General features: G+C 38.4%; 1 protein-coding gene across 12 annotated transcripts in view; it reads left to right on the top strand.

Annotated features, from left to right (window-relative positions):
• Positions 1 to 24,536, top strand: part of BANP (BTG3 associated nuclear protein) — a 254,133-nt gene that overhangs the window by 103,485 nt on the left and 126,112 nt on the right. For all 12 annotated transcript variants that reach the window (XR_013484520.1, XM_020989193.2, XM_020989198.2 and 9 more), the window contains one exon: positions 22,830 to 22,997. Coding sequence is in view for 11 of the 12 variants with exons in the window: in XM_020989193.2 (XP_020844852.1) it covers positions 22,830 to 22,997 (168 nt within the window). In the remaining variant the exon portion in view is untranslated. The remainder of the gene's footprint in view (positions 1 to 22,829; positions 22,998 to 24,536) is intronic.

The raw sequence follows: 24,536 nt of genomic DNA, 5'->3' as shown, positions 1-24,536 counted from the left end.
TAGAAAGGGCAGTGTACATTTTCTTTCTCCAGATAGGGAAAGCATGTGAAATTTTCTCAATAGACGAATTCTTGACTCAAGCCATGTCAATTTGCTGTTTAATTTATGTATAATGAAGAATGAAAGAGTATATTATTATTTTTTTTGAATCAGACATCTCCTAATAGTTATACTGAGAAACATGGCAAACTCTTAGGAACACTTTTCAATTCATGTTTCAAAAAACAAAACAAAACCCCCCCCAAAAAAATTAACCACTTTGTGCAGTTTGTAAAGGGAGAGTAAAAGAACTCTTAATGGTTGGCTGCTCAAGCCAGGGAAGTTCAGAACAAGAAGTCAAAATTGGCCTATTTGCAACCCAGAACAGCATGAGCTCCTGTAATTAAATTGTGGCTCCTTGTAGCATATAAAATAAATCCCATGTTTGCCAAGTCTGTATGTTTACTAGTTTTTACAGAAGAAATAATAATACAAAGGGCGACTGTTCTTCTGCCTGGCAGTGTTTATCTATTTTCCAGACAGGTCCAAACTTTAAGGAGAATAACAGACTTTTGGTGAATTCACAGGGTTGTACATTCTTGAAATTCTTTTGTACTAGAAAAGATGTACTGCCTCTAATGAGAGCATGCCATGTCTGCTTAGGGACATAGTGTAACCAAAAAGTTCCTGTAGAGACTTTGAAAAAATACCATATTCAGAATTATGGTGCCCGACTACTTTGAACATATTTAATGGTGAGTAGTTATTTTTGATTTGGTTGTAGTGCTAGCATTTAAGTCATGCAGAAGACAATTTAGATCAAATAATAAAACAGGAATGGCTTTACACTTATACAGTACTGGGAAGTCTTCCACAACAGTTTATTTGCCATAGCTTTTGAGGTAAGTAGTACGCATGATATTACCCACGTTTCACAAGTGAATCAATAAAGCTCACTTTGTGACTTACCCATGGCTCAGAACCAGTTTTATGATAGCAGAGATTTGGACCCAAGTCTCCCACCTCCAGGTAGAGAAGGAGAGGGAAGTTGAGTGGAAAGAACATTGAATCTCCATTCAGAAGACCTGGGTTCAAAGTATGGCTCTGTCACTTATCTCCTTGCTCTGAGGCACTGCCCCTATGCCTCAGTTCTCTTCCCTTTAAAATAAGAGATTCCCCCTAAGCTCCCCTCTGGCTTTGAATCCCATGATAAGGATAACTCATTATTTCATTTTGGGCAAAAGTTACAGAAGAGCATATGAAGAGTTAGTCAAAGAGCCAAAGTCATTGTGAGATAATTTTCATATAATCTTAATGATGTATATCATTATCTGTTCTTTTGAATGTGGCAGGCATATGGCATCTATATATTAATGGCTGTTGTCGTCTTTCAAAAAAAGGTCTTTTTGTTGATATTCTGGAGTGCTTCCATCATATATCTGTGTACTCCCATGCCTGACACTGAATCAGCTCCTTTGGTTTGAGCAGATTACTACTAGTCACTGTTACATGACCAAGCCTGTTCTTGTACTGCTTGTTTTTTGAGTTACCTTACATTGTCCTCAAAAAGAAATTGCTATGGAAAGAATAAAATTGTATATTTAACTTTATTAAAGAGCAAAAAAAAAACCCCAAAGCAAAAACCTTTCAGAACTCAACAGCTCAATGACAGCTCTTTTACCTCATAAACTCTGCCTCTACCTGCAAAATGAAGACGTGAACCTTTTACTTGCCACTTAAGCTCTACTGTTGACCTTGCTCTGATCCTTGAACATCTCATGAAATTGGCTCACATAAGATTTCTTTATCTTTCTCTTTTCTGGTGAGATAAAGTGAGTGGCCACAATATGAAGAAAGTTATTTTCTCGCCAATTCCTAGTCCACCATCTCTCATTCTAGCCCCAGGAAGTTTTTTGGAATCTTTTTGAAAGCTTTGACAGTCTTCATATTTTCAGTATTTTGATAACTTGCTATGAATATTGATTGCTGTTTCCTATAGCTATAGACCATTTTCCTCTCCCTTTTGATTACTTTGTACTTTGGAAATCCTACCTTAGGTAGAGATTTCTGCTGTTTGTTAAAATAGTCACCACTTGTTTCAATCACACTTTCATTCAGTTTATAAATTTTAATTTTTTTAATGACCTTTTACTTTTTCTCTCTCTTGTCTCCCTGACCCCAGGGAAAAACAAAACCTTTGTAACAAAGGTTTGTAACAAGGTGTGACGTCAGACCAAAAACGAAGTGTGTTTCTTGTTCTGCATGTTAGTAGTCATTCACTTTTCTGTCAGTAGGTGGTGGCATTCTTCATCTTTGGTCCTCTGGGACAATGGTTGGTCATTGTTCCTTTTTATAATGTTGATATTATAGTATAAATTGTTCTCCTGGTTCTGTTCACTTTGTATCATTTTATACAACTCTTCCCATGTTTCTCTAAAAATGTCTATTTCTCTATTTCTTACAGCATGGTAGTGTTGCATTACATTCGTATACCATAATTTGTTCAGCTACTCTTCAAATGAAGGCTGTCTCTTATTTTTTTACTTCTTTGCCACTATAAAAATAGCTGCTATAATTTTTTTTTTTGTACATAGAAGACCTTTTCTTCTTTCTTGACCTATTTTGGGGGTTCAATCCTAATAGTGATAATACAGAGTCACAGGTGTAGAGTTTAGTATCGTTTGGGGCATGGTCCTCGATCGTTTTTCCGAATGGCTCTACCAGTTCAGACCTCCACCAGTAATACACTGAGGTGCCTGCTTTTCTGTAGCGCCCACATCATTTATCATTCTCCTTTTGTGTCATCTTCGCCGAGCTGATGGTATAAGGAAGAACTTCAGTCACTGTAATTTGAATTTCTTTTATTATTAGTGATTTAGAGCATTTTTTTCTTGTGACTGTAGATAGCCTGGAATTCTTTCCTTGAATGCTGCCCGTTCATATTCTTTGACAATTTTTATCAGTTGGTAAATGACTCTTATTCTTATGAGTTTTAATTAGTTCCTTTTGTGTCTTAGAAATGATACCTTTGTCAGAGAAACTTGATTCAAAGAGCCTCCCCCACACTACTCCCCAGATAATGATTTCTCCTCTTAATTTAGCTGCATTAGATTTGTTTGTACAAATACTTTTAAGTTTTATATAATCACATTGTTCATTTTGCCTTCTGTTTGGACATGAACTCCATGGATCTGAAAAGGGAATTTTTTTGTTGTTCCTCTGATTTGTTTATGAGATAAGCTTTTATCCATTTAGAGCTTATCTTGGAATATGGAGTGAAGTATTGGTCAGAACCTAACTCTTTCTAGACAGTTATTCAATTTTTCTAGTAGTTTTTGTCAAGTAGTGAGTCCTTACCCCAGTAGGTGGGATCTCCTCAATTGTTTTTATAGCTTCAAACTTTGGAAGTGAAGTCAAATTTGTTGAAGTGTGGTATATGGCATACATAACTAGATCATGCTTATCTCATTATGAAGATGTTTTTAGCTGAAGAAAATTTTTTTCCCCTTCCTTTTTTGGAAAAAAAAATGCTCAACATAATATGCGTTTAGTTGAAAGTATTTAGGAACATACAGTAGGCAGAATTTGTATCACTTTTTCCAAATGAAGAAATATTTGTTTGAAAAAACATCAGCATATATACACACAAAAGAAACTATTTGGTGTATTGCACAAACCATACCACAAAAGACAGTTTGTCTTGTGAGATAATCAGCTTTTATACGGTTACTTATGGAGGCAATACAATTTGGGCCTATAATTGGTTCTTTTAGAAATCTTTAAATTTTCACAGAGAGACATGATCTGAAAACTTTGCCAGGCTGGCTCTTTTGCTATAATTGAAAATATAGACTTTACTCTTCTCACTTTTTTATAATGGTACATGTAAGCCTATATTTTAAAAATCAAATCAAAGTATTCTGTATGTTGTTAGAAATGTAATGAAAATGTGTAGCAAAATAAGTCATTAGATTTTTTTTTCTCTTTTTACAATATGTAGATTCATTTCAAAGTAAAATGCCATTTCAGCCGACTGGCAATTTTGGGAATTAATTTAATTTTCCAAACAGTAAAGCTGATAAGTTTCTTTTTTTAACTGTTTGTTGTTCAAACATTTCTACTGTAGTCTTAATTTTACTCACAATATTAGATAGCAACAGTAGTGTATATCAGTGGTGTCAAAAACTCAAATTATGACAGATCTCTGTTGGCCACATGTTGACTTAGAAAACCACAAATTAACATTATCTTTGCTGTATTGTATTTTTTTTTTTATTTTGTTAAACATTTCCCAATTATACTTGAATCTAGTTTGGCCCCACTCCTGAGTTTTGCCTTGTAGCCTGGCCCAAGTTTGACCCTCCTCTCTGTTATAATGCAAAAGCAGCCCATGATATGAACAGTATTTTCTTCTGGTGTCAGTATTTGTCATTGGTTATCCCAGTTCTTTGCAGCAGGTTTCTGCCTTCTGTTTGACATATTTGAACCTCATCCCTCCATGAGCTCCTGAATTTCTTCTTTATTCTTTGCTGCCATTATCACCTATCCTCAGGGCTTTCTGATTTATCAAGCAGATTTCATTGTTGGATTTGTAGATGGGGCCCTGGTCTGGAATTCCCAAGATTGAAGTTTCTTTTGTGGGCAAACTGATTAATCTTTCTGTGCTTAGGTTGCTTACCTGTGTTTACACACTTCCATGGTTTCATGGTGTCAGCGGCCTAAGGGCGGGCTGCCTCTGCCAGTACAGTAGGTGATAAGCCATGGAGGCCTTCTTACCCTGTGCCCTTTCTTGCCGTGTCTTTGCATCAGTCCCCTGTAGAGGATCTGCCCAGGGTGCCGGAGGTTGTCCTTTCACGTTTTGTGGTTCCCAGGCTCAGGCTGTTCATTTGTTGTCTTTCCCTCTTGTTGCATGAATGGCTCCCCTGCTTTTCTTGTCATTCATATCTTAAACATCCTATGCCACTTACTGTGTGTATGTTATGTTAAGGAAATGGCAAATCATTCCAGGATCTTTGCCCAGAAAACCCCAAATGGGGTCATAGACACAGCTGAAGCAACTGGACAACAACATGGAGTAATCCACTGCAGCCTCCTCACAACCAGTCTTTTTGTCTTTGACTCTTTAAATCTGAGTGCAGATAGGAGTGTAACATGTACACACATAAAAGAGGTTATTTGATGTATTGAACAAACCATACCACAGAAGGCAAGAATTTGTCTTTTGAAATATAAGCTTTTGTATGGTTACTCGTGGGGACAGCACAACTTAGGCAACTAACCAGTTGGCAACCATGACGTGGCATAACTTACAAACATAGAGTCTCACCGGGAAAACATTGGTTTTGGGAAATTGGACCCTAGTGTCAGGGACCAGCACGTGGTCATTGAACGCTCCGTGTAGAACTTTCTAACACAATCTTAACACACTATCTTTTTTTTTTTTTCTATTAAATTAGCCCTATATCATCTGTAGAGTGGAGACAATGGTTGCTGGCTATTTATGTATTTCATGAGAGGCAGCATGGCATAGTGGATAGAGATCTGGCTTTCGGGTCAGGAAGATCAGCAGTCCAGTCTGGCCTCTGACCTGTAATGGCTTTGTGAGTGACTCTGAGATGTCACTTGATTTTCCAGTGCTCTTCACAACTCTCAGAGACAACATGATACCAAAAAGGGGCCAATCTTCATTGGTAGATAGCAGGAGTTTCCTCATCTAGGAGTTTGCTATACCAGTGAAATCTTAGGTTCAATCCTGTGTTTCATAGGAATGGTATGACTATGACTATGAATGATAGGACATCTTGAAAGTGTTTTGGGGGCTTAAGGGAAAGGTTACACTATAAATTTATTAATATTGAGCTACTACCTTCAATAAACACCTTTAAAATTGATTCTTAAAAGTGGTCAATTTAAGTTGACCCATCTGAATAATAGATTTCACTAAGAAAGATCAGAAACAAATTTTGTTTTCCTTTGATACCTCAGTTAAATGACTTGCTATGCAATTGGCATTTCGAATCTCACATGGTTAATAGGGAGGCACACATTTGGAATGAAACATCATTCCGTTCAAGCCTCAGCTTTGTTTCTCTCGAATTTGTGATCAGATGAATGTATTCTCTAAAAGCCTCATGTCAGTCCTTTTGTGCCATGGTATTTCTCTTGCCATTTCTATACTTAAAATATTTTCCCTAGGAGCAGTGGGTATATCACACATTCCTTTAAATAGGGAACACAAAGTGTCTTAGGGAATGGGGAAGGGAAACAACCATGTGAGAACAGGATTTTTATTTATTTTTTAAAAAAATTTTTGTGAATTTACTTTTAGTTTTCAACCTTCACTTCCATAAGCTTTTGAGTTTTAAATTTTCTACCCTTCTCTCCCCACCTCCCTTCCTAAGACAGCGTACAATCTTAATAGGCTCTACATATACATTGCTATTAAACATACTTTCACATAAGTCATGTCGTGAAGAAGAATTAGAGCCAATAGGAGGAACCACAAAAAAAAAGAAGAAACGAAACAAAACGGAAGAGAAAAAAAAGCAAACAGTAGGCTTCCATCTGCATTCAGACTCCATAGTTCTTTGTCTGGATGTGGACCGCATTTTCCATCATGAGACCTTGGGAGATGTTTTAGATCCTTGGCATTGCTGAGAAGGGCTAAGTCTATCAAAGTTAGTCATTGCACAATGTGGCTGTTATTGTGTACAATGTTCTCCCAGTTCTGCTCACTTTATTCAACATCAGTCCATACAAGTCTTTCCAGGTTTTTCTGAAGTCGGCCTGTTCATCATTTCTTAGAGCACAATAGGATTCCATTACATTCATAGACCACAACTTGTTCAGCCATTCCCCAAAATAGGCATCCTCTCAATTGCCAATTCTTTGCCACCACAAAAAGAGCTGCTATAAATATTTTTGTACATGTGGGTCCTTTCCCCATTTGTATGATCTCTTTGGTATCTAGCCCTAGAAGTGCTATTGCTGGGTCAAAGGGTATGCACATTTTTATAGCCCTTTGGGCATAGTTCCAGATTGCTCCCCACAATGGTTGGATCAGTTCACAACTTCACCAACAATGCATTAATGTTCTAATTTTCCCACATCTTCTCCAATATTTATCATTTTCCTGTTTTGTCATGTTAGCCAAATCTGTTAGGTGAGATGTGGTGCCTCAGAGTTGTTTTGATTTATATTTCTCTAATCAATAATGATTTAGAGCATTTTTTCATATGACTATAGATAGCTTTAATTTCTTCATCTGAAAGCTGCGTATTCATATCCTTGATCATTTATCATTTGGGGAATGAGAGGAGGATTTTTTTTTTTAGGCAGTTGGGGTTAAGTGATTTGCCTAGGGTCACATAGCTAGTAAGTGTCAAGTGTTTGGTCTGAGGTTGGGTTTGAACTCAGGTCCTCCTGACTTCAGGGCCACTGCTGTATCCACTGCGCCACCTAGCTGCTCCTGAGAGGAGGATTTTTAAAGAGCATTTTTACATAATATTTAGTGATGGTTTTTTGGACAGATTATTTTTGGAAAGATGCTCCTCTCTTCCCATGGCATTCCCTCAAGGAACTTGCTGGTCTCTTTATGCTGGTTATCCCCCTTGCCTGGAATGCTCTCCATCCTTACCTCTGGCTCTTGCAATCCCTGTTTTCATTTAAGACTCAACTTTTACCACCTTCTTCATGAAAGTTTTCCTAATCTCCCCAGCTGCTAGTTATACTCTCTCTGAAAACCACTTTGTATTCATATATGCATACATATAGGTGTTTGTGTACATGTTGGCCTCTCCATTGGAAAATCAGATCCTTGAGGAGAGAGACTTTCACTCTTTTATCCTCAGTCCTTAGCACATAGGGTTTAATAAATATTTGCTGATTGATTAATTTATCAGTGACCAGAAAAATAGTAAGATGGAAAGAGTGCTAGGTTTGGGAGAGAGGTCATGGGTTAAAAAATCTAGCTGTACTGTTTACTACCTATGTGACCTTTGGCAAATCACTTGTCCTGTATGGGCCTCAGTTTCTTTACCTATAAAAATGAAGGGGTTGGACTAGATGACCTTTGAAGTACTATCCAACTATAAACCTATGAAATAATGATTAAAAGACAAAAGAAAACTTGGTTGTTACGCCTAAACCATGGATTTTTTTGGTAACAGGACTTTTATGCCTACAGTCTCTGTTATACCTCAAGTCAAGAAGCATTTATGAAGTGCCTATTGTGTGTCAGGAGCTGTGGAATATAAATACACAAGAAAGTCTTCTGCCCTCAAGGAGCATACATTTCTGATGGAGGAAGACAGCACAAGAAAGGGAGGTGAAAAAGGAGTGGAGAGGTTGTGAATGAAGGCATTCAGTGCGGCAGGGGCATTGTAGAGAAAGTCAGAGAAAGGGAGAGTCAGGACTGGGAACTAGGGGAGGAATGAAGACATGATTGGTCTGGGCCACCTCCTTAAAATGAAGGTTCTGGGTGAAACCAGCCAACCACAGGAGCAGAGGGTAGTTCTAGTGTAAGGAGTAGTCCAGGGGTGGAGTGAGCTTCCAGGGGGGAAGAAGAGGAATACATCACAAATCCTGTGGAGCTGAGTCAGGAATGGAGCCTGGAGAGGGATGAAGGTGTGCATGACCTAGGCCTCCTCATTAAATACCCAAATGGGTATTTTACTCATTCTCCTGCTTGTAATGCTTCATCAAAGGAATCCACGTAGGAATGACTCCTGGACTGCGGTCAGTGCTAATTAGAGAACCGTGTGCTTACAGAATTGTTTAAGTCATGCCTTTTATAGGTGCAGTAAAATATGGTCATTGGTGCATTCTGCTCATACCTATTTAAGTCCAACTACAGTTAAGCTCAATGCTTTGGGCCAGTCAAAGAAGTGTAACACATAAGACACTACCCTCTGAAAGTCTATAGTTTCACCTGGAGTCATGAGGTATGCAGATATGGAAAGGTTGATAGCAATATAAAGTACTGTGATTCAGTTCTAAATGAGCGGTTCACAGGATTTAGTCGTAAGTGTTCAGAGGAGGAAGATATCAGGGAGGAGAGGAGAGGGCTGGAGTTGACTTTTGAAGGATGAGGATTTGAATAGGCATAGAGAAAAATGGGTATAGGGAAAAGTATTCCAAGGAAAGATCCTGTAGAATGAACAGTGCTGTGGATATAGGAAAATAAGAAGCATATGACTTGTGGAGTGGCATGGGCATTCTTTTATTAAAATAAGTAGTCCCTCTAGATTTTTGGGACACTACTCTCACCTGACTTTTCTTGCTGCTTATCTGGCCGCCCCTTCTCTGTTTTCTTGCTAGATCTTCCTCCAAATCATGCTCTATTTTTGTAGGTGTCATACAAGGCCCATTTTCTTCTCCCTCCATACTACTTCATTTGGGGATCTTAGCAGCTCCCGTGGGTTTAATTCCTGTCTCTGTTCTGATGATCTATCTTACCTACCCCAATCTCTCTGCTGACCTCTAGTCTCACATCTTTAGCTGCCTTTTAGACCTCTCTAACTTGATGGCCATTTGACATCTTAAACTCAGTATATTCAAAAAGGAAACTCATTATCTTTCCCTCTAAACCCTCCATGCCCCCCACCTGTTCCTGTAGAAGGGCTACCATCTCCTCGGTCCTTCAGGTGCACACTTCTTGCACTTCTCCCTCTCTCTCACCGTGTGCCGCCCCCCCCCCCATATCCAACCTGTTGCCAAGGCCTGTCCATCCTTTGCATCATTTCTTGTTTATGTCCTCTTCTCTTCTCTGATCCTGCCACTCCCCTGGTACAGGCCTTATCACCTCACACACAGACTTTACAACAGCCTGCTGGAAGGTCTGCCTGCCTGACACTGAAGTCCATGCTTTGAGCTGTTTTTCTAGATGAAAGCAGACATAACCATTTGCATCCTAGATACTGATGTTCTCATTTTTGCACTGAGTCCTGTGGACACAGAACAAAGTCCAGAAGATATTGTCTTTGGCGTCATTAGCCATGTGCTCCAACAAGCCGAACTAACCAGCTTTTGCATCTTCTCTGATTTGAGACTAGACAGTAGGCTCCGAGCAAGGGAGAAGAAAGAGGTTATTATTATTATAAGATAAAGGGTTATTGCTTTCATTTTTTTTTTGCTTTGGAGAAGTAATAAAAAAAAGAGAGAGGATAAGGTGGCTTTCTTTTCACAATCTTGGAAAAGGTAGAGCTGAGTATTTATTTTTCTCTTGAATAAATGAATTACCACTGGAGAAAAGTGACTAACTTGGCTTTGAGGCTGGGAAAATATGGATATGGGTAATCGTCACATGGAATATTAGTTGAGTAGCGCTGGCTTTTTGCTTCTACTTTTTTGGGTATAAAATACTATAATTTATTCTAGGCAGTCTTTCCCTGTTTATTTCTTTTATTTTCCTGGGCCAGTCACATATCAAGACAGTAATTTAAAGAAATGAATTATTGGCACTGAGTCTGACATTTCTTTTCCCCCTTAAATTTCCGATCACAGTAGTAGTGAATTTGTTTTTTATTCCTTTATGAAAAATGAACTTGATACTTCTCCCTACCTCTTGACCCAAGCAACTTTAAAGCTTAAAAATCCTAGTACTTTAGTCTGTCTTTGCCTTTCAGTGTCTGTCACAGGTTTTGTTACAAGTAGTTTAATCTGAGATTCCATAATCTGAATATTTGAATGTCACCAGTTATTGAACGGGGCCGTACTTGTAGAAGAGGTTGCAGTGGCAGGGGATGTGAAAGGCCCCCCTTCCCCAGCTCTTATCTGGACACTTGCCGAAGGAGTAAGAAGGAAAAGGCGAGCAGCTTGCAGCACCCTGGGGCTGGAGGGGAGCTGTTGGAGTCTTAGGTATCTCTTGTGAACTAATAGAGGGAAACTAAGCCATAGAATTAAAGTAGATCAAGTCTGTCGGCCATCATTGGTGCATCAACAGCAAGGGGAAGGGCCGTATTCCTGTTTGTGTGGAGCAACAGCTCCAGTGGATTTCACCTTTACGATTCAGTCCAAAAATATGAATTGTGCTCAGCACCAGATGTTAATACATAACAAAAACAGTGGCCGAATGAGAAACATACTCAGTATGTTGCAAAACAGGGTGGACAGGACTTGGAGAACGGTAGAAGGATGAAGAACCATGTTCCATGTGCATCTTGTGTCCGACATTCAGCTTCTCTAGCCTCCTCCACAGCACCTGGTGCAATATTTATGTACCAGAGAGGCTCTTAGTGAACACTCAGATCAGTAAGGAAAATGGTGATCAGGAGAGCTAACTCATGTAGTGCCTTAAGGTTTACATGATGCTTCAATCTATGATTGTTATTTTTCATTAGCTTGCTGGGAGGGGCAGTGAACCTGAGTTCAAATCCAGCGTCATATACTTATTAGCTCTATGACCCTGAGCTAATCACTTAGCCTCTGTCTGTCTCAGTTTCCTGTCTATAAAATAGGGATAATAGTAGCACTTACTTCCCAGACTCATTGTGAAAATAAATTGACATAATGTTTATAAAGTGCTTTGCAAACCTTAAAAGCACTGTATTAATACTAGCTGCTATTATTGATATTGATGTTGTTATTGTCATTATCATTTTGCAAAGTGCCTTCCATATCCATTGCGGTTGTAGTGGTGGTGAACTCTTAGTGAGAGTTTTGGGATTTGAGCAGTGCCTTAAAGGATTTATAGGATTGCTAGATTGAAAGGAATTGGGAATATATTTTGTGTTAGGTTGTTTGTCTTTCGTTTTTGAAGAGGATCAGTGACATCATGGGTTGTGCGTAAGTTGGACTTAAGTGAGGCAGAGCTGCACAAAGTCGTCAGTCTTACTCTCTCTTTCTGAGTCATCCAAGTGCAGTAAGTCAAGATGACTGGCGATGGCCCAGGATGCATTGGATGGCCTTGGCACATCTCTGATGCCTGCCCAGGCTCTAAGTGCTTCATAGCTCCTGCTTCAGCGGCCTTCATGGCTATTGTAACCAATTATTCTCATCCGCCTATTCTGCTGAGGAAAGTCTTCACGTGCTTGTGTAGACATATTCCTAACTCACCAGCAGGTTTGAGGCCTGTTGTTTACCCTCAGCCTGGTCTGGGTCACCTGCCGAGATGGTTTTACTGGGGTGTAGTTCTTGTATATGCTACAGCTTCTTGGAGTCACAGGCAAGAACTGAGTGTTGAGAATTAGACATGAAAGGTTGATGAGCAGCCCTGAAAAGGGCTCAGCAAGCCCTCACACCAGAGGTGATAGTCCTCTGTGAATACCCTGCACAAATTAGGTAAACTGCTAGAGCATACTAATTATCTTGTATTACAAAAAGACATTTTTAATTTTATTCTATTTTTCTTAGCTTTTGGTTAAGCCAGATTAGTTTAGATAAAACCAAAACTATTTTCATCTTCTATTTGTATTGTATAGAAAAACCTTATATTATGAGACACACAAAAATCATATGCATTTTGTTTTAGTATTTATTCATTCAGCAAACTTTAATTAGACACCTACTGTATGTAAGTTATCATTCTCAGTACTGAGGGAGATACGAAGATAATGAAGACATACCTGAAAGGATATTAGAATATGATAAGTTCAGGAGATGTACAAAACAAAGCCTGTGAGAGGGAGGACAGAGGAGAAATGACCTCTTATATCTGAGAGAAATCAGGTCAGGCCTTAAAGGATGGGCAATAATTAGTCCAAATGGCAGTGTTAGGCCTGGGCACGGGGACATCATGAGCAGACATCCAGACTGAAAGGCAAGTAGTCTGAGTTGGCTTAGGTGTAGGGATCCTGAAAGGAAAGGTGTGGGAAACCCAGGCGGTAGTTTGGACCAAGACTGTGGAGGTCTTAGACATTTCTGAAAGTTACAGGACGTCATTGGTAATTTCTAGTCAAGGTAATAACGTGATTAGAACTATGCACTTTGGGAAAATTGGATCAATGAAGCCAAGAGTCAATGTACAGGAAAGAAAAAAACCCATGATTTTGTATCGTCTGATAGACTGTGTACCGGTAGATATCTGATTCCCTCAACTGAGAAGGAAAGGTGATTTTTCCTTCTTCCCTCCTCCTCTCCTACTGGCCCCTAGCTCTGAGAGTGTAGTCCAAAGCTCTTCCCCTATTCTTTTCCCAATTATTTCTTACGCCCTCCTTTTTGTCATATGCCCATTTTTAGTGTATATGAACTCACAATGGAGGAATTTTTGTCAATCTCCCTTCCCTAGGACATTGTTGTCTTTTTTTCCCCCTTAAATATAAAATTAGTGATTACTTTCTAAGGTGGAGTTATTCACTTGGTGTCAGTCAATATCCATCCAACACATTTTTATGAAAGGTCTGGTTAACTTCTACCAAACAGTCTGTGTGTGTGTGTGTGTGTGTGTGTGTGTGTGTGTGTGTGTGTGTGTGTGAGTGAGAGAGAGAGAGAGAGAGAGAGAGAGAAAAGAAAGATGAGGGCAAGATGCACACTTGCTTGAAATACTACTGGATAAAGAAAGTTGGTTGAGCCCCAGTTCAAACAGTTCTGGAAATAAGGGGATGTGGGAATGTGTGGAGTAGATGGATAAAGGGGGAGGTAGGTAGGTAGGTAGGTGCAAACACCCTGAGGCCCAGGTAGTTAGTGACAGTATAGAGCTTGGACCATAATAGCCCAAGTCAGCCAGTCCTAAAATACAAAGTTGGGGGAGTATTAGCACATGCTCTCAGCCTTCTCCACAACTAACTTTTTGATCTTGAACAAAGATCTTTGATCACTTAATCTCTCTTATCTGGTTACTCAGATGTAAAATGAGAATCACCATATATCTCTTACCTGCTTTTGGGAGATTTTGAATATCAGATGAGAAAGCTCTTTGAGTAATAGAAAAGCAATATACAAGTACAGAATGTTCTCAGTATCTCATTAGAGAAAAATACTGACTTGTTTAAAAAAGCATGTATTTTGTGCCACCTTGCCAAAGTTCATGCGGAAAATTATTATGAAAATCAAGGAAAAATTGTTATTTTGCTCAGTTCAAATAGATCAGTTCCGGAAAGATCACTTCTTTTCTTTAATGGCCAAACTGGGCCTGATCCAGACTTTGAGGTAGAGTTTTTGTTGTTAAGAGTTAAGTGTTCAATCAGAACCGAGGTCCGATGATAGTGCTGCTGTTGGTAAAATGTAAATACATTTGTGCACTAGCTGGGTTTCTGTCACACCCGTCATTTCTAAACCCGCAAGCTCCTTCAGAAGGGTAGAAATTTTCATTGTTGATTCATAAGCTAGTTTTTCTTGGCAGCCTTTGTGATGGCATTTGCCATCCAGATGGAATTCTGTGTTGCTGTTGAAAAGGCTTATATAACATGGTGTCTTAGAAATTTTTGTCATTTATAAATATCAATACAGTTTTTTTCTTTTAAAGAGATAATACCATTTTTTTCATTTGCTAGAATCTAGGTTCTGAGCTGTCAGATTAACATAAATTTAAATTAAAATTTTTGTTTTCACTAGAATGGATAAAATTCATCTTTTTCATTAAAAGGTTGTAAAAACACTTGGCAGATTCCATTTAACTCCTTTTTTTTTTGGTGACAAAGAGATGATGAGTTTTTAAGAATTCATTTTAGTGGGCTTCCTTTTCTTGTCCTGCATTATTAAATATTCAGAAACATGCTTTTGTATTTGTCTTTTGTTCATATTCAGTTGCCTGTCTGTGGAGTTGGAAGGTGTGTGTGTGTGTGTGTGTGTATGTGTGTTTGTCCTATTTACATCTATAAGAAAAATTAATGCAAACAGAAAGGAGTAAAATTTTTCGTATATTTGACCTGCTTCACGAACCATTTTGTTTTTCATTCATTTCCATTCAACAAGGATTTCAATGTTAGGGTTCAATTTTGGTGACTCTGCTGTCATTCATGGGAAAAAAATTGTAGAAATTTTGACAACAGATCTTTTCCATTTATGAGATGTTTGTTGTCCTTCTAGTTTCATTCTTCAGTTCTCTTAGGATCATTTGTATTAATTGGGCCTTTTGCCAAGCATTCTATGAGCCTGCTTTTCCTTATAGTAGTTCTCGCTATTATATGAGAAGCCATCTTCCTCCTTAAGATTTTACAAATTAATTCTAAGATGCTATTGGCCCTGGCTGACATTTCTATTCACCTGGTAAAGATGATAGATCATAGATGTAGAGCTCTGAGGGACCTTAGAGCTGTTCTATTCCAGTCCCTTATGCTTATGAGGTTATTGAGGCTTAGGAGGTCATGTAATTTGCTCACAATCACCCAAGTAGTTATTGGCAAACCTGACTTTCTTTTGCATCTATATCTAGTTTTTATGGGGCAGGTTGGAGATGTTTTGATTGTACTGTACCTTCTCACATTTATTTTTCTAATTTGGTGTTAATTTTTATCTTGGTTCTTATAAGTCATGGTCTGCCTCTACACTGACAGATGATTTAGAAATACATCCTATGGCAATAACCAGTCCTTACCTTTTTGTTAAGATTAATGTCCCATGCTTCTCTGAATTCTTTGTATTGATTCTTTTTTTTTTATGGCACAGTAATATCTCCTTATATTCATGTACTAGGGTTTGGCCAGCCATTCTCCAATTAATGGGCATCTGCTTTGCCAGCTTTTTTTGCCACTGCAAAAGAGTGCTGTTATAAATATTTTGCTTTATGTGGGGCTTTTCTCCCTGTCTTTAACCTCGTTGAAGTATATGTCTAACAGTAGTGTCTTTAGGTCAAAGGGAGGCAATTTCTTCTTGAGAAACTATGCATGGTGTAGGTCAGAGCACCGAACTTGGTATCAGAAGGTATGCCTTTTCTACTTATGTATGTATGTATGTATGACCTTGGGCAAGGGGTCTTGACTTTCTGGGTCTCAGTTGCCTTCTCTGTATGTAGTATAGATATATGATTGTAACTATATAACTATGTATAATTGATTCCCATGATTCTAAATTTCCTTGCAAGTGTATGAACCTATCCCCTGGGCTGTTAGGATCAGCTGCAATAACATATATAAAGTAGATTTTTTACATTTCATGGTGCACTATTTGCAAAACATCAAATGCGATTTAAATGCTAGCTGTCATTAGCCATTCCTTTAAATTTTTTTTTTATATTTTAATTTTTAGGCAGTTGGGGTTAAGTGGCTTGCCCAGGGTCACACAGCTAGTAAGTGTTAAGTGTTTGGTCTGAGACTGGATTTGAACTCAGGTCCTCCTGACTTCAGGGCCGGTGCTCTATTGTTATTAGCCATTCCTTTGTTGTTGTTGTTGTTGTTGTTGCTGTTGTTGTTGTTGTTTTTAACAAGATATACTCACATATATACTCAAGATATACTCATGGTGTTCGGTTCATGGATTTCATTCCATCAAGTTTTAGTGATGCCTATGGAGCTAAATTAACCTGCTTGTTAAGATGTCTAATTCTTTATTTGTTGCCTAAACTTTGGACATTTCTTTATAAGCATTTGAGGCCATGGGGCTTCTTTCTTGGATTTTGTCTTCTTTGAAGGTCAGGTGTTTGAATTGTTCTTCCTTCCTTCTTTGTGGCTCCCTCTGAGATAGCTAATTTGAAAATATTCAGACGGTTTTCTTCCTCTCTTATCCTTCTTAGTTTAATGTTCTTCAGATTAGATTTGTCAGTCCCTTTCAGGAATACTCCTTTTGTTAAGTTAATTTTCATAGCTTGCCCAACATTGCTCACTTAAAAGATTTATTATTTCTTGCTCATAGATTTTGTTTGATATATATTCTTCCCTTCCTTAGCAAGAAGGCAGATTACTGATTACTTTAGATTTAGTTTCAATCTCAGGGAACAAAGCAGGAGTCATTTCATTAAAGATTTCCATTTGTTTTAAAGGATTTTGAAGTGCCCTTTGTAGCTTCTATAAAATCATTATTGTGTTGCACGCTATAAATTATCTCCCTCCCACTTTTTTTGCCTAGATCTGATCCTGAAGGTTTTTTTTTTCCCATTCGGAGTCAAAAGTCTTGAATGTGTGCTATTAGAACTGTCTTCACCAAGTAATATTCTGAAACAAAGGGGGCTCTTGATCTTAATTCTAGTACTTAAAAAAAATCTCCAAACATTTCCTTTGTTTTGATTATTATAAGTATTTTGGTCCTGCTAGGAAGACACTGTGAAAATACATTTTAACTCTCAGTAGATAGTCCAGCTTCATTGCCTTTAGTAGTCAAAACATTAAGTTTTCCAGCTTAAACTTATTACTAAATAGCTGAACTTCAACCGTATTTTTCTATGTTAATCAGTGAAATTTCATGGGCCCTCTAGAGAAGGTCACATATTTCTTGTGATTTGAACTTTAAAGTCAATAAGAAGGTTGAGAATGTTTTCTTGAGAGCACTTATTCCCACATTCATAATTATTCCTTTTGTAAGTGTTAAGGGAATACTAGGTGTAACATAGAATGTAGAATTGGACTTAAGCCCAAATTTAACATATGATTGAAATTAAATAAAAGCCAATTAACTGTTTATTAAATCTTCTTGTACTATAGGAGGGGCTTGTAGGAAATATAAAAAAAAAATGGGAATCTTGGGAAGATGGTAGGATGAATGGTAGCCTAGCATGTGGCCCTCTCCCCACCACACACCAAATGCATGTGAAAAATACCTGCAAATGGAGTATTGATAAGCATAGGAAAAGTGAAAAAACTCAACATTATCGTTCTTCTAGAAAAAAAAAAGTACTAAATACCAACTGACCAGCCTGTTTTTGTTCCTGGACCTCCCACGATACTGAGACCCCCCTGATCTATAGTCTGAGACTTGGCTAGCTCTTGGAACATTTTGTTGCCTGAAATTTTAGGAAGCAACCCTAGGAGTTAAGTTCTTGGTAGCATCCCAAGGACGGGCCCTTTTGCCAGGGCAAGTTGAAGCCTCTGAAGCAAAGCAGTCCTGAGGCTTGAGATAATGGGGTTGGGTGCTGGTGGTGGGGAAGTTGTAGCAGAGTTTGAAGCCCCATGGAGAAGAACGTGAAGAAGTCAGGAGACCAGAAATACAGGGCTAGTTGTAAAGGTTTAATACCATACAGGAGGAAGCAGATAGTCAGGAGATGGAAAAAAGTAGTTGCAAAGAGTTTTCTCCAACTGGGTCTAAGGGGATCCTTAATTTTTTGTCTTTAGCCCTTTGGTGTCCTTCTAGGAGTTAGAGAAGGCCGGTGACTAAGGAGATGGTAAAACCCAGAAGAACAGGACTAGAAGAGTTGAAAAATGGGTATAGTGACAAGAGTTTCTGATTCTCCCTGCGGTATTGTCGCAACTGGACAGCCTTACTTATTCCCGGAGGGCTGTAGAAAACTGAGGAAGGCAGCAGGGATTCAGATAAGGCCACAGGAAAGCTAAACTGTAGAAGGGAAGGATTGACAGGATATTTTTGCAGCAGGAAAACGATAGAAAAGTAAACAAAGTGGTTGATAAAGACAAAAACTGCTGGGGTCAGGGGAGGCAATGAATGAAGAAGAGTCAACTCAAAGAACAAGTACAAAGGAAACGCTTGAGGATGATGAAGGCGTTACCAGAGCGGTTCCAAAGAGCAGTCAGAGAGTTAAGTGAAAACTCAAAGCACAAAAATATCCAAAAAATGGGGAGAAATGAGAGCTGTTTAAGGAGAAGTCAGTCTGACGTGAGTAGACAATTTAGAACCAGAGCTAGGCATTCTCTAAAACAGTTAACTCCCTGAACAAAGGAACATTCAGGCAGCATTTTGGAGCAGTCCCACAGAGCTCAGAGGAGGGGTGTGATATGAAACAGGGGGTTGTGGCAGAGCCTACTGGATTGAGGAGAATGCAGATACATGGATGTTTGAGCGTTTCAGGAGAAGAATTTCCCTTTGTGATTCAAGTATGTGTGGGGGGGACCCAGCTTAGTGAAGGTTGAAGAGGGAGTCCTAGGTTCAAAGGGAAAATGGTATGACATCAAAATGGAAAATTTGAGAGGGGAAAGGTAATAGGGGGCGTCTCTCCCCCAGACTAGGGTTACAAGGTGCCCTGCTGCCTCAGTGGAGAATTAACAGTTTTTAGAATAGGCTTGAGAATCCTAGAAGGGGAATGATGTAAGAATGGGAGGTGGGGGGAGGGAAATAAAATCAACTTTTCTTAATGTCATTGAAAGTATGAGAATGAATAAGGCTGGAAGCAGGAAGGATTTGGGCATATCTATTCCAACAATAAATATTGATAATATTAAGAAAGACAAAGTACACAACTATATTATACTTTAAGTGACCAAAGAAAATGAAAAAAAAAACCCAAAACAAAACAATTAAGTGTAAATGCACCAAATGAAATAGGGTTGAAGTTCTTAAAAGAAAAACTTGGTGAATTTTGAAAAGATATTAATAGTAGCACAATAATAGTAAGAGACTGATGATCTATCACATCTGAGAAGATACAACAGGAAAAGCAATGAGAAGGAAAATACAGAGCCTAGTAGATCGTGGGAAATATTGCCTTTTACTGGCCTGTGGTGCCTTTGAATTGGGAACACCAAAGAATACATGTATCTCAGGATCCTATAGTGCTTTTTACAAAAAGTAACAATTTTTAGTCCTCAGAGGTATCACAAGCATGTGTAAGAAGGAAGACAGAAATTACGTGTATCTCTGTCATACACTGTAATACAATAAAAATGGTCCTAAAGGACATACAATTATACAGACCTAAATGGAGGCTAGAATCATAAGATCATGGGATCATATACTGGGAGGCAGAAGGGATTTCACAGGTTATTTAGTTCAACTCCTTGCTTTACAGATGGAACAAATGAAGCCTAGAGAGGTATCACTATAATAGTAAGTGTAGAGCTAAGTAATGACATCCTGAATGGGTGGGTCAATGAGCAAATCATAGAAGCAATAAATTGTTTTTTAATTATAGTGATAATAATGAGACAATACATCTAAACTTACGGGTTGCAGCTATGAATTGCTCCAGGCATTCTGAATATCAGTGTGTGGGAAAGTGACTATCTACCATATGACCCAGTGAACCTAGCCAAAGAAAGTCAAAGGCAGAAAGAAGTATCCAATATATGCAAAAATATAACAATAATAAAAACAAGCACCATTCTATAATTCTTTTAATTTTACAGAATGTTTTGCATATTTTTCTCATTTTAATTTCACAATAACTGCTTGAATTAGGATGCTGTTATTTTTCCATTTAACAGATGAGGAAATTAAGACTAAGAGAGGTTACATGACTTGGCCAGGGCTTCATGGCTAATAAATGCCTGAAGTTTGATTTAAACTCAGTTCTTCTTTACTCCAGGACCAACACCCTATCCATTGTGCCACCTGACTGCCAGTTGTAAAAATATCCTTTGTATTAGAAAGGAAGTGGAAACAAAGCAGGCACCCATCAGTTATGGAGTGGATGAAAAAAACTGGTTTATAAAACATAATTGAATACTATTATGATGCATATGAAGGAAATGATGCATATGAAGATTTCTTAATTAAAACAAATAGAGCAGGGTTTCTGCTCCCCATAAACAAATGAAAACTTAAAAAGTAAAATAGCAGTACAAGGCAAAAGTAGTTAATTGCCAAATGAGTGATACAGACAGATGGATTTAAGATAAGTTGAACAAGTGGCATTGTTGCTATTAAGCAGGTTATGATTGTTGTAGAAGACAAATTTAACTCCTATAGGAGACACATTTTTGCTCCCTTAACTCTGGGGAAGCTAGGTGTTAGAGTGGATAGAACTCTGGATCTTGAGTCAGGAAGACAGAAATTCAAATCCAGCATTAGACATTGATTACCTGTGTGACCTTGGGCAGGCCGCTTGACTGTTGTTGGTCTCAGTTTTCTTATCTGTACAGTGGAGTTACTAATAGTTCTTACCTTATAAGGTCGTTGTAAGGACCAAATTAGATAATATTTATCAAAGTGCCTAGCAGAGTGCCTGGCACATAGTAGACACCATATAAATGTTAGCTGTTGCTATTGTCATTGCTACTGTTATGCCATTATTGATAAGACTCGCCCTGTAGGCATTCCTTTATGAAATTTCTATTCAGATAAAAAAAATAGGTGGAAACCAAGTTGATATGCATATTGACAGTCACCCTGGTAGCAAGGTCATCTTTTCATGTTGGAGGATGATTATTGTTTTTAATTATTAAACAACTGTCATTTGGAAGAGGGATAAGACTTACCCTGCTTAACCCTACAGAGTTAGGAGCAATGAATCAACTTTTCAGCTTGATGTAAGGAGAAACTTTCTAGCGGTTAGATCTCTCCGTTCTTGAAGTGGGCTGCCTTGGGCAAGAGTACATGCCCTCCCACTGGAGGCCTTCAAATTGAGTCTAGATGGCCATTTGTTAGAGGAATCATAGAAGAGATTACTAATCATTCAGGTGTAGATTAGGCTCCATCACCTTTGAATTCTTTTTTTGGTTCTAATATATGATGAGATATGATCATGAGAAATGCTGTTTGGTAGGTATTAGGAAATTCTTTTGATGGAGGGTATTTAACATCAAACCAAAGAGGTGACATTTGATTTAAAAAGCATCAGAGAGCCACAGAGGCTTCTTGACTGGTGGAATGACTGGAAGAAAATGATTTTTGAAAGGTATCCTGGTAGTGGTGTGTAGAATAAACCAGAGCAGGTCTCAGTCTTTGTAATGGCTATGGAAATGTAGGAGGATTAAATTTCAGAGATATAAGAGCAAAATAGTCAGCAAGTTTGACTTAAAGATTGTGAGGGACATAGAAGGGAGGGAAGTTGAAGACTTCAGGATTTTGAGGCCAGGGGATTGAGAGGATGGTGATGCTATTGATGTGGTTGGGAAACTTCAGATAGACTTTTTGGGTGTTTTTTGTTTGTTTGTTTGTTGCTTTTCACAAATTGTCACCATCTTAGAACTTATAAATCTAAATAATATAAAATTTATTTTAGTGGACTTTTTTTGGGGGGGAGGGGGGATAATCTTTGTTCTTTACAAATACTCCCCTATCTTGGGCTTTGTTTCTCAGCATAAGGTCATCAGGCAGATTATTGCCAGCTTTCTTCACCTCAAGGACTGTACATTGTGTGCAAGCTCAAGGAATAACTGACCTGAAGTCCTGAAGAGCCATAAACTTCTGATATCTGTAGTCCCTTGTTTTGGGTACTGTCCACTTAGGATCTTAGGATTCTAAGTGATGTAAAGTAGAAAGAGCCTGGACACTGGAATTGGAAGACTTTGGTTTGCGTTTAGCTCTTCTTAACACCTGTATCATCACTTTGGATGAATCATTTGACCTCCGTAGGGTCCCTAAGTTTCCTCATCTCTACAATGAGGGGTTTGGACTAGATGGTGAGGGCCATCTAGTTTGAAATCTGTGATCTTGTGGTTTCAGAGTCATGTTAGATCCTTACTGGAAGGGACCGTGGAATTCACTAAGTATTCTTTATTTTATAGATCAAGAAACTCAGCTCTGAATTCAAAAGTGACTCTTGTTCCAAGTCATTGGGAAGCAGGCTGTTATTTGAGCCTATGATTTCTGATTCTGTGATACAACCTCTTTAATTGGGAGCAGCACAGTTGGGGATAGCTTAAGTTGGTCTAAAACTAAATAGATATCTGGAAGTTAAAATTTTTGATTTTGTAAATATTTGGTCTTGTTTTTGAGGTAACCTCTGGCTGTATTTGTTACTCAGGACTGTCTCATAAAATAGTATTTTCAGATCACGAGCTTAGCAGCCAGAGAAGACCTTCTGACTTTGCTCATTGCAGTGGCGGTGCTCTTTGGGCTAGATGTTATGGGCACCATTTTTGTGCTCCCTCTAAGTGTGCCCATAAAGCACATTCATCTCACGCAGGGCTTTTTTGGGATGTGTTTTTCAGGTCACCTTTTTTATAAATTTGGAATCACAGAATCTGACTGGTATCGAATCAAGCAGAGTATTGACTCCAAGTGTAGGACAGCCTGGCGGCGAAAACAAAGAGGGCAGAGTCTTGCAGTCAAAAGCTTCTCCAGGCGGACACCTTCTTCATCATCTTATAGTGGCTCAGGTAACAGTTGTCAGAAATTGAATCTTTTGTTAAGTTTTTTATGTTTATGATTTTATTATGCTTTCAAATTAATTTGAGACTGATTCTACCTATCTAGCCAGCTTCATGGTAACCATTCATATTTGTATATGATACTTTATAGTTTGCAGATCACTTGACTTTGTTGGTAGGTTAAGTTTTATTACCCTCATTTTCCAGCTGATGAAACTGAGGCCCAGAGGTTAAGTGACTTTGACTATTCTCACACAACTAGCCAGTGGCAAAGCCCAGAAATTCTCTTTGATTCTTAGATTCTTCCCTCATTTTATTTTTAAATATTTTTTTCTAACCATCAGTGAACTGTTAACATCTATTTCATTGAAATATCTAGAGTCAAAAATTCTAATTTATTAGGTAGCCACATAGGATCATACTTTATTTAAATTATTAAAAATTCAAACTAATCCATCAACAAAAATCAAATACAAAATGAGGCAAAATTTTAGAAGTACCTCCTTAATAAGGTAGAAACGAATGAATTAACAAACAAGCAAATAAAGGGATTTTGTTAAATGTCCCCTTCCTGAGACTGCCCAAAGTTCTACTTTTGACCCAGGTTTCCTTCTTCCCTCCTTTTCTTTCTTTTCTTTTCTTTCACTGTTTAATTGTAGTCCTGGCTCTGCTGATTCTGCTATGCAGTCCCTTGTATAGGTCTCTATATTTCCTTGTTTGCTTTGTACTTACTATTCCTTCCTGCATTCTCCTGACCGTAGGATCTTTCCTTCTGACTTGGTGCCTCCTATATGTGTTGTTCTGTTCCCCAGTAGTGTGTTAGTTCCTTGGCAGCAGGGACTGTATTGTCTTTCTCTTTCTGTCCCCAGCTTTTAGCTCAGTGTTTTGCATATAGTAAGAACTTAATGAGCTCTTTCTTTGCTTCTTTCATTCTCCCACCCTTTCCTTTCCTTTCCTTTCCTTTCCTTTCCTTTCCTTTCCTTTCCTTTCCTTTCCTTTCCTTTCCTTTCCTTTCCTTTCCTTTCCTTTCCTTTCCTTTCCTTTCCTTTCCTTTCCTTTCTTTCCTTTCCTTTCTTTCCTTCCTTTCCTTTCCTTTCCTTTCCTTTCCTTTTTCCTTTCCTTTCCTTTCCTTTCCTTTCCTTTCCTTTCCTTTCCTTTCCTTTCCTTTCCTTTCCTTTCCTTTCCTTTCCTTTCCTTTCCTTTCCTTTCCTTTCCTTTCCTTTCCTTTCCTTTCCTCCCCTCCCATCCTTCCTTCTTTCCTTCTTGACTCAGTAAGTCCTTTCCTCTCCTCCCCTCTCCTACTCTCTCTTCTCTTAATTCCTTCTTTTCTCTCCCTCATTCCGTCCATCTCTTTTTTCTCCCTCTCTTGTCCTTCCCAACACTCCTCCTTTCTCCTTCTCTCTCCTTCCCTGGGTTACTGAGCAGTTCTGGGCATTGCTAATGGTCACCCAGCTAGTATGTCCACCCAGCATTCTGGGGAACTTCTTTATATGTTTTTGAATCAGAAGAATGCCAGTGTAGCATGTAAGCTGTCTATATGCTTTGCTT

This window comes from Phascolarctos cinereus, unplaced genomic scaffold (genome assembly GCF_003287225.1).
Source record: "Phascolarctos cinereus isolate Bilbo 61053 unplaced genomic scaffold, phaCin_HiC Scaffold_2;HRSCAF=192, whole genome shotgun sequence".
Lineage (NCBI taxonomy): Eukaryota > Metazoa > Chordata > Mammalia > Diprotodontia > Phascolarctidae > Phascolarctos > Phascolarctos cinereus.
The sequence above is the reverse complement of the archived record's forward strand: the minus strand, read 5'-3'. Positions and strand labels throughout refer to the sequence as shown.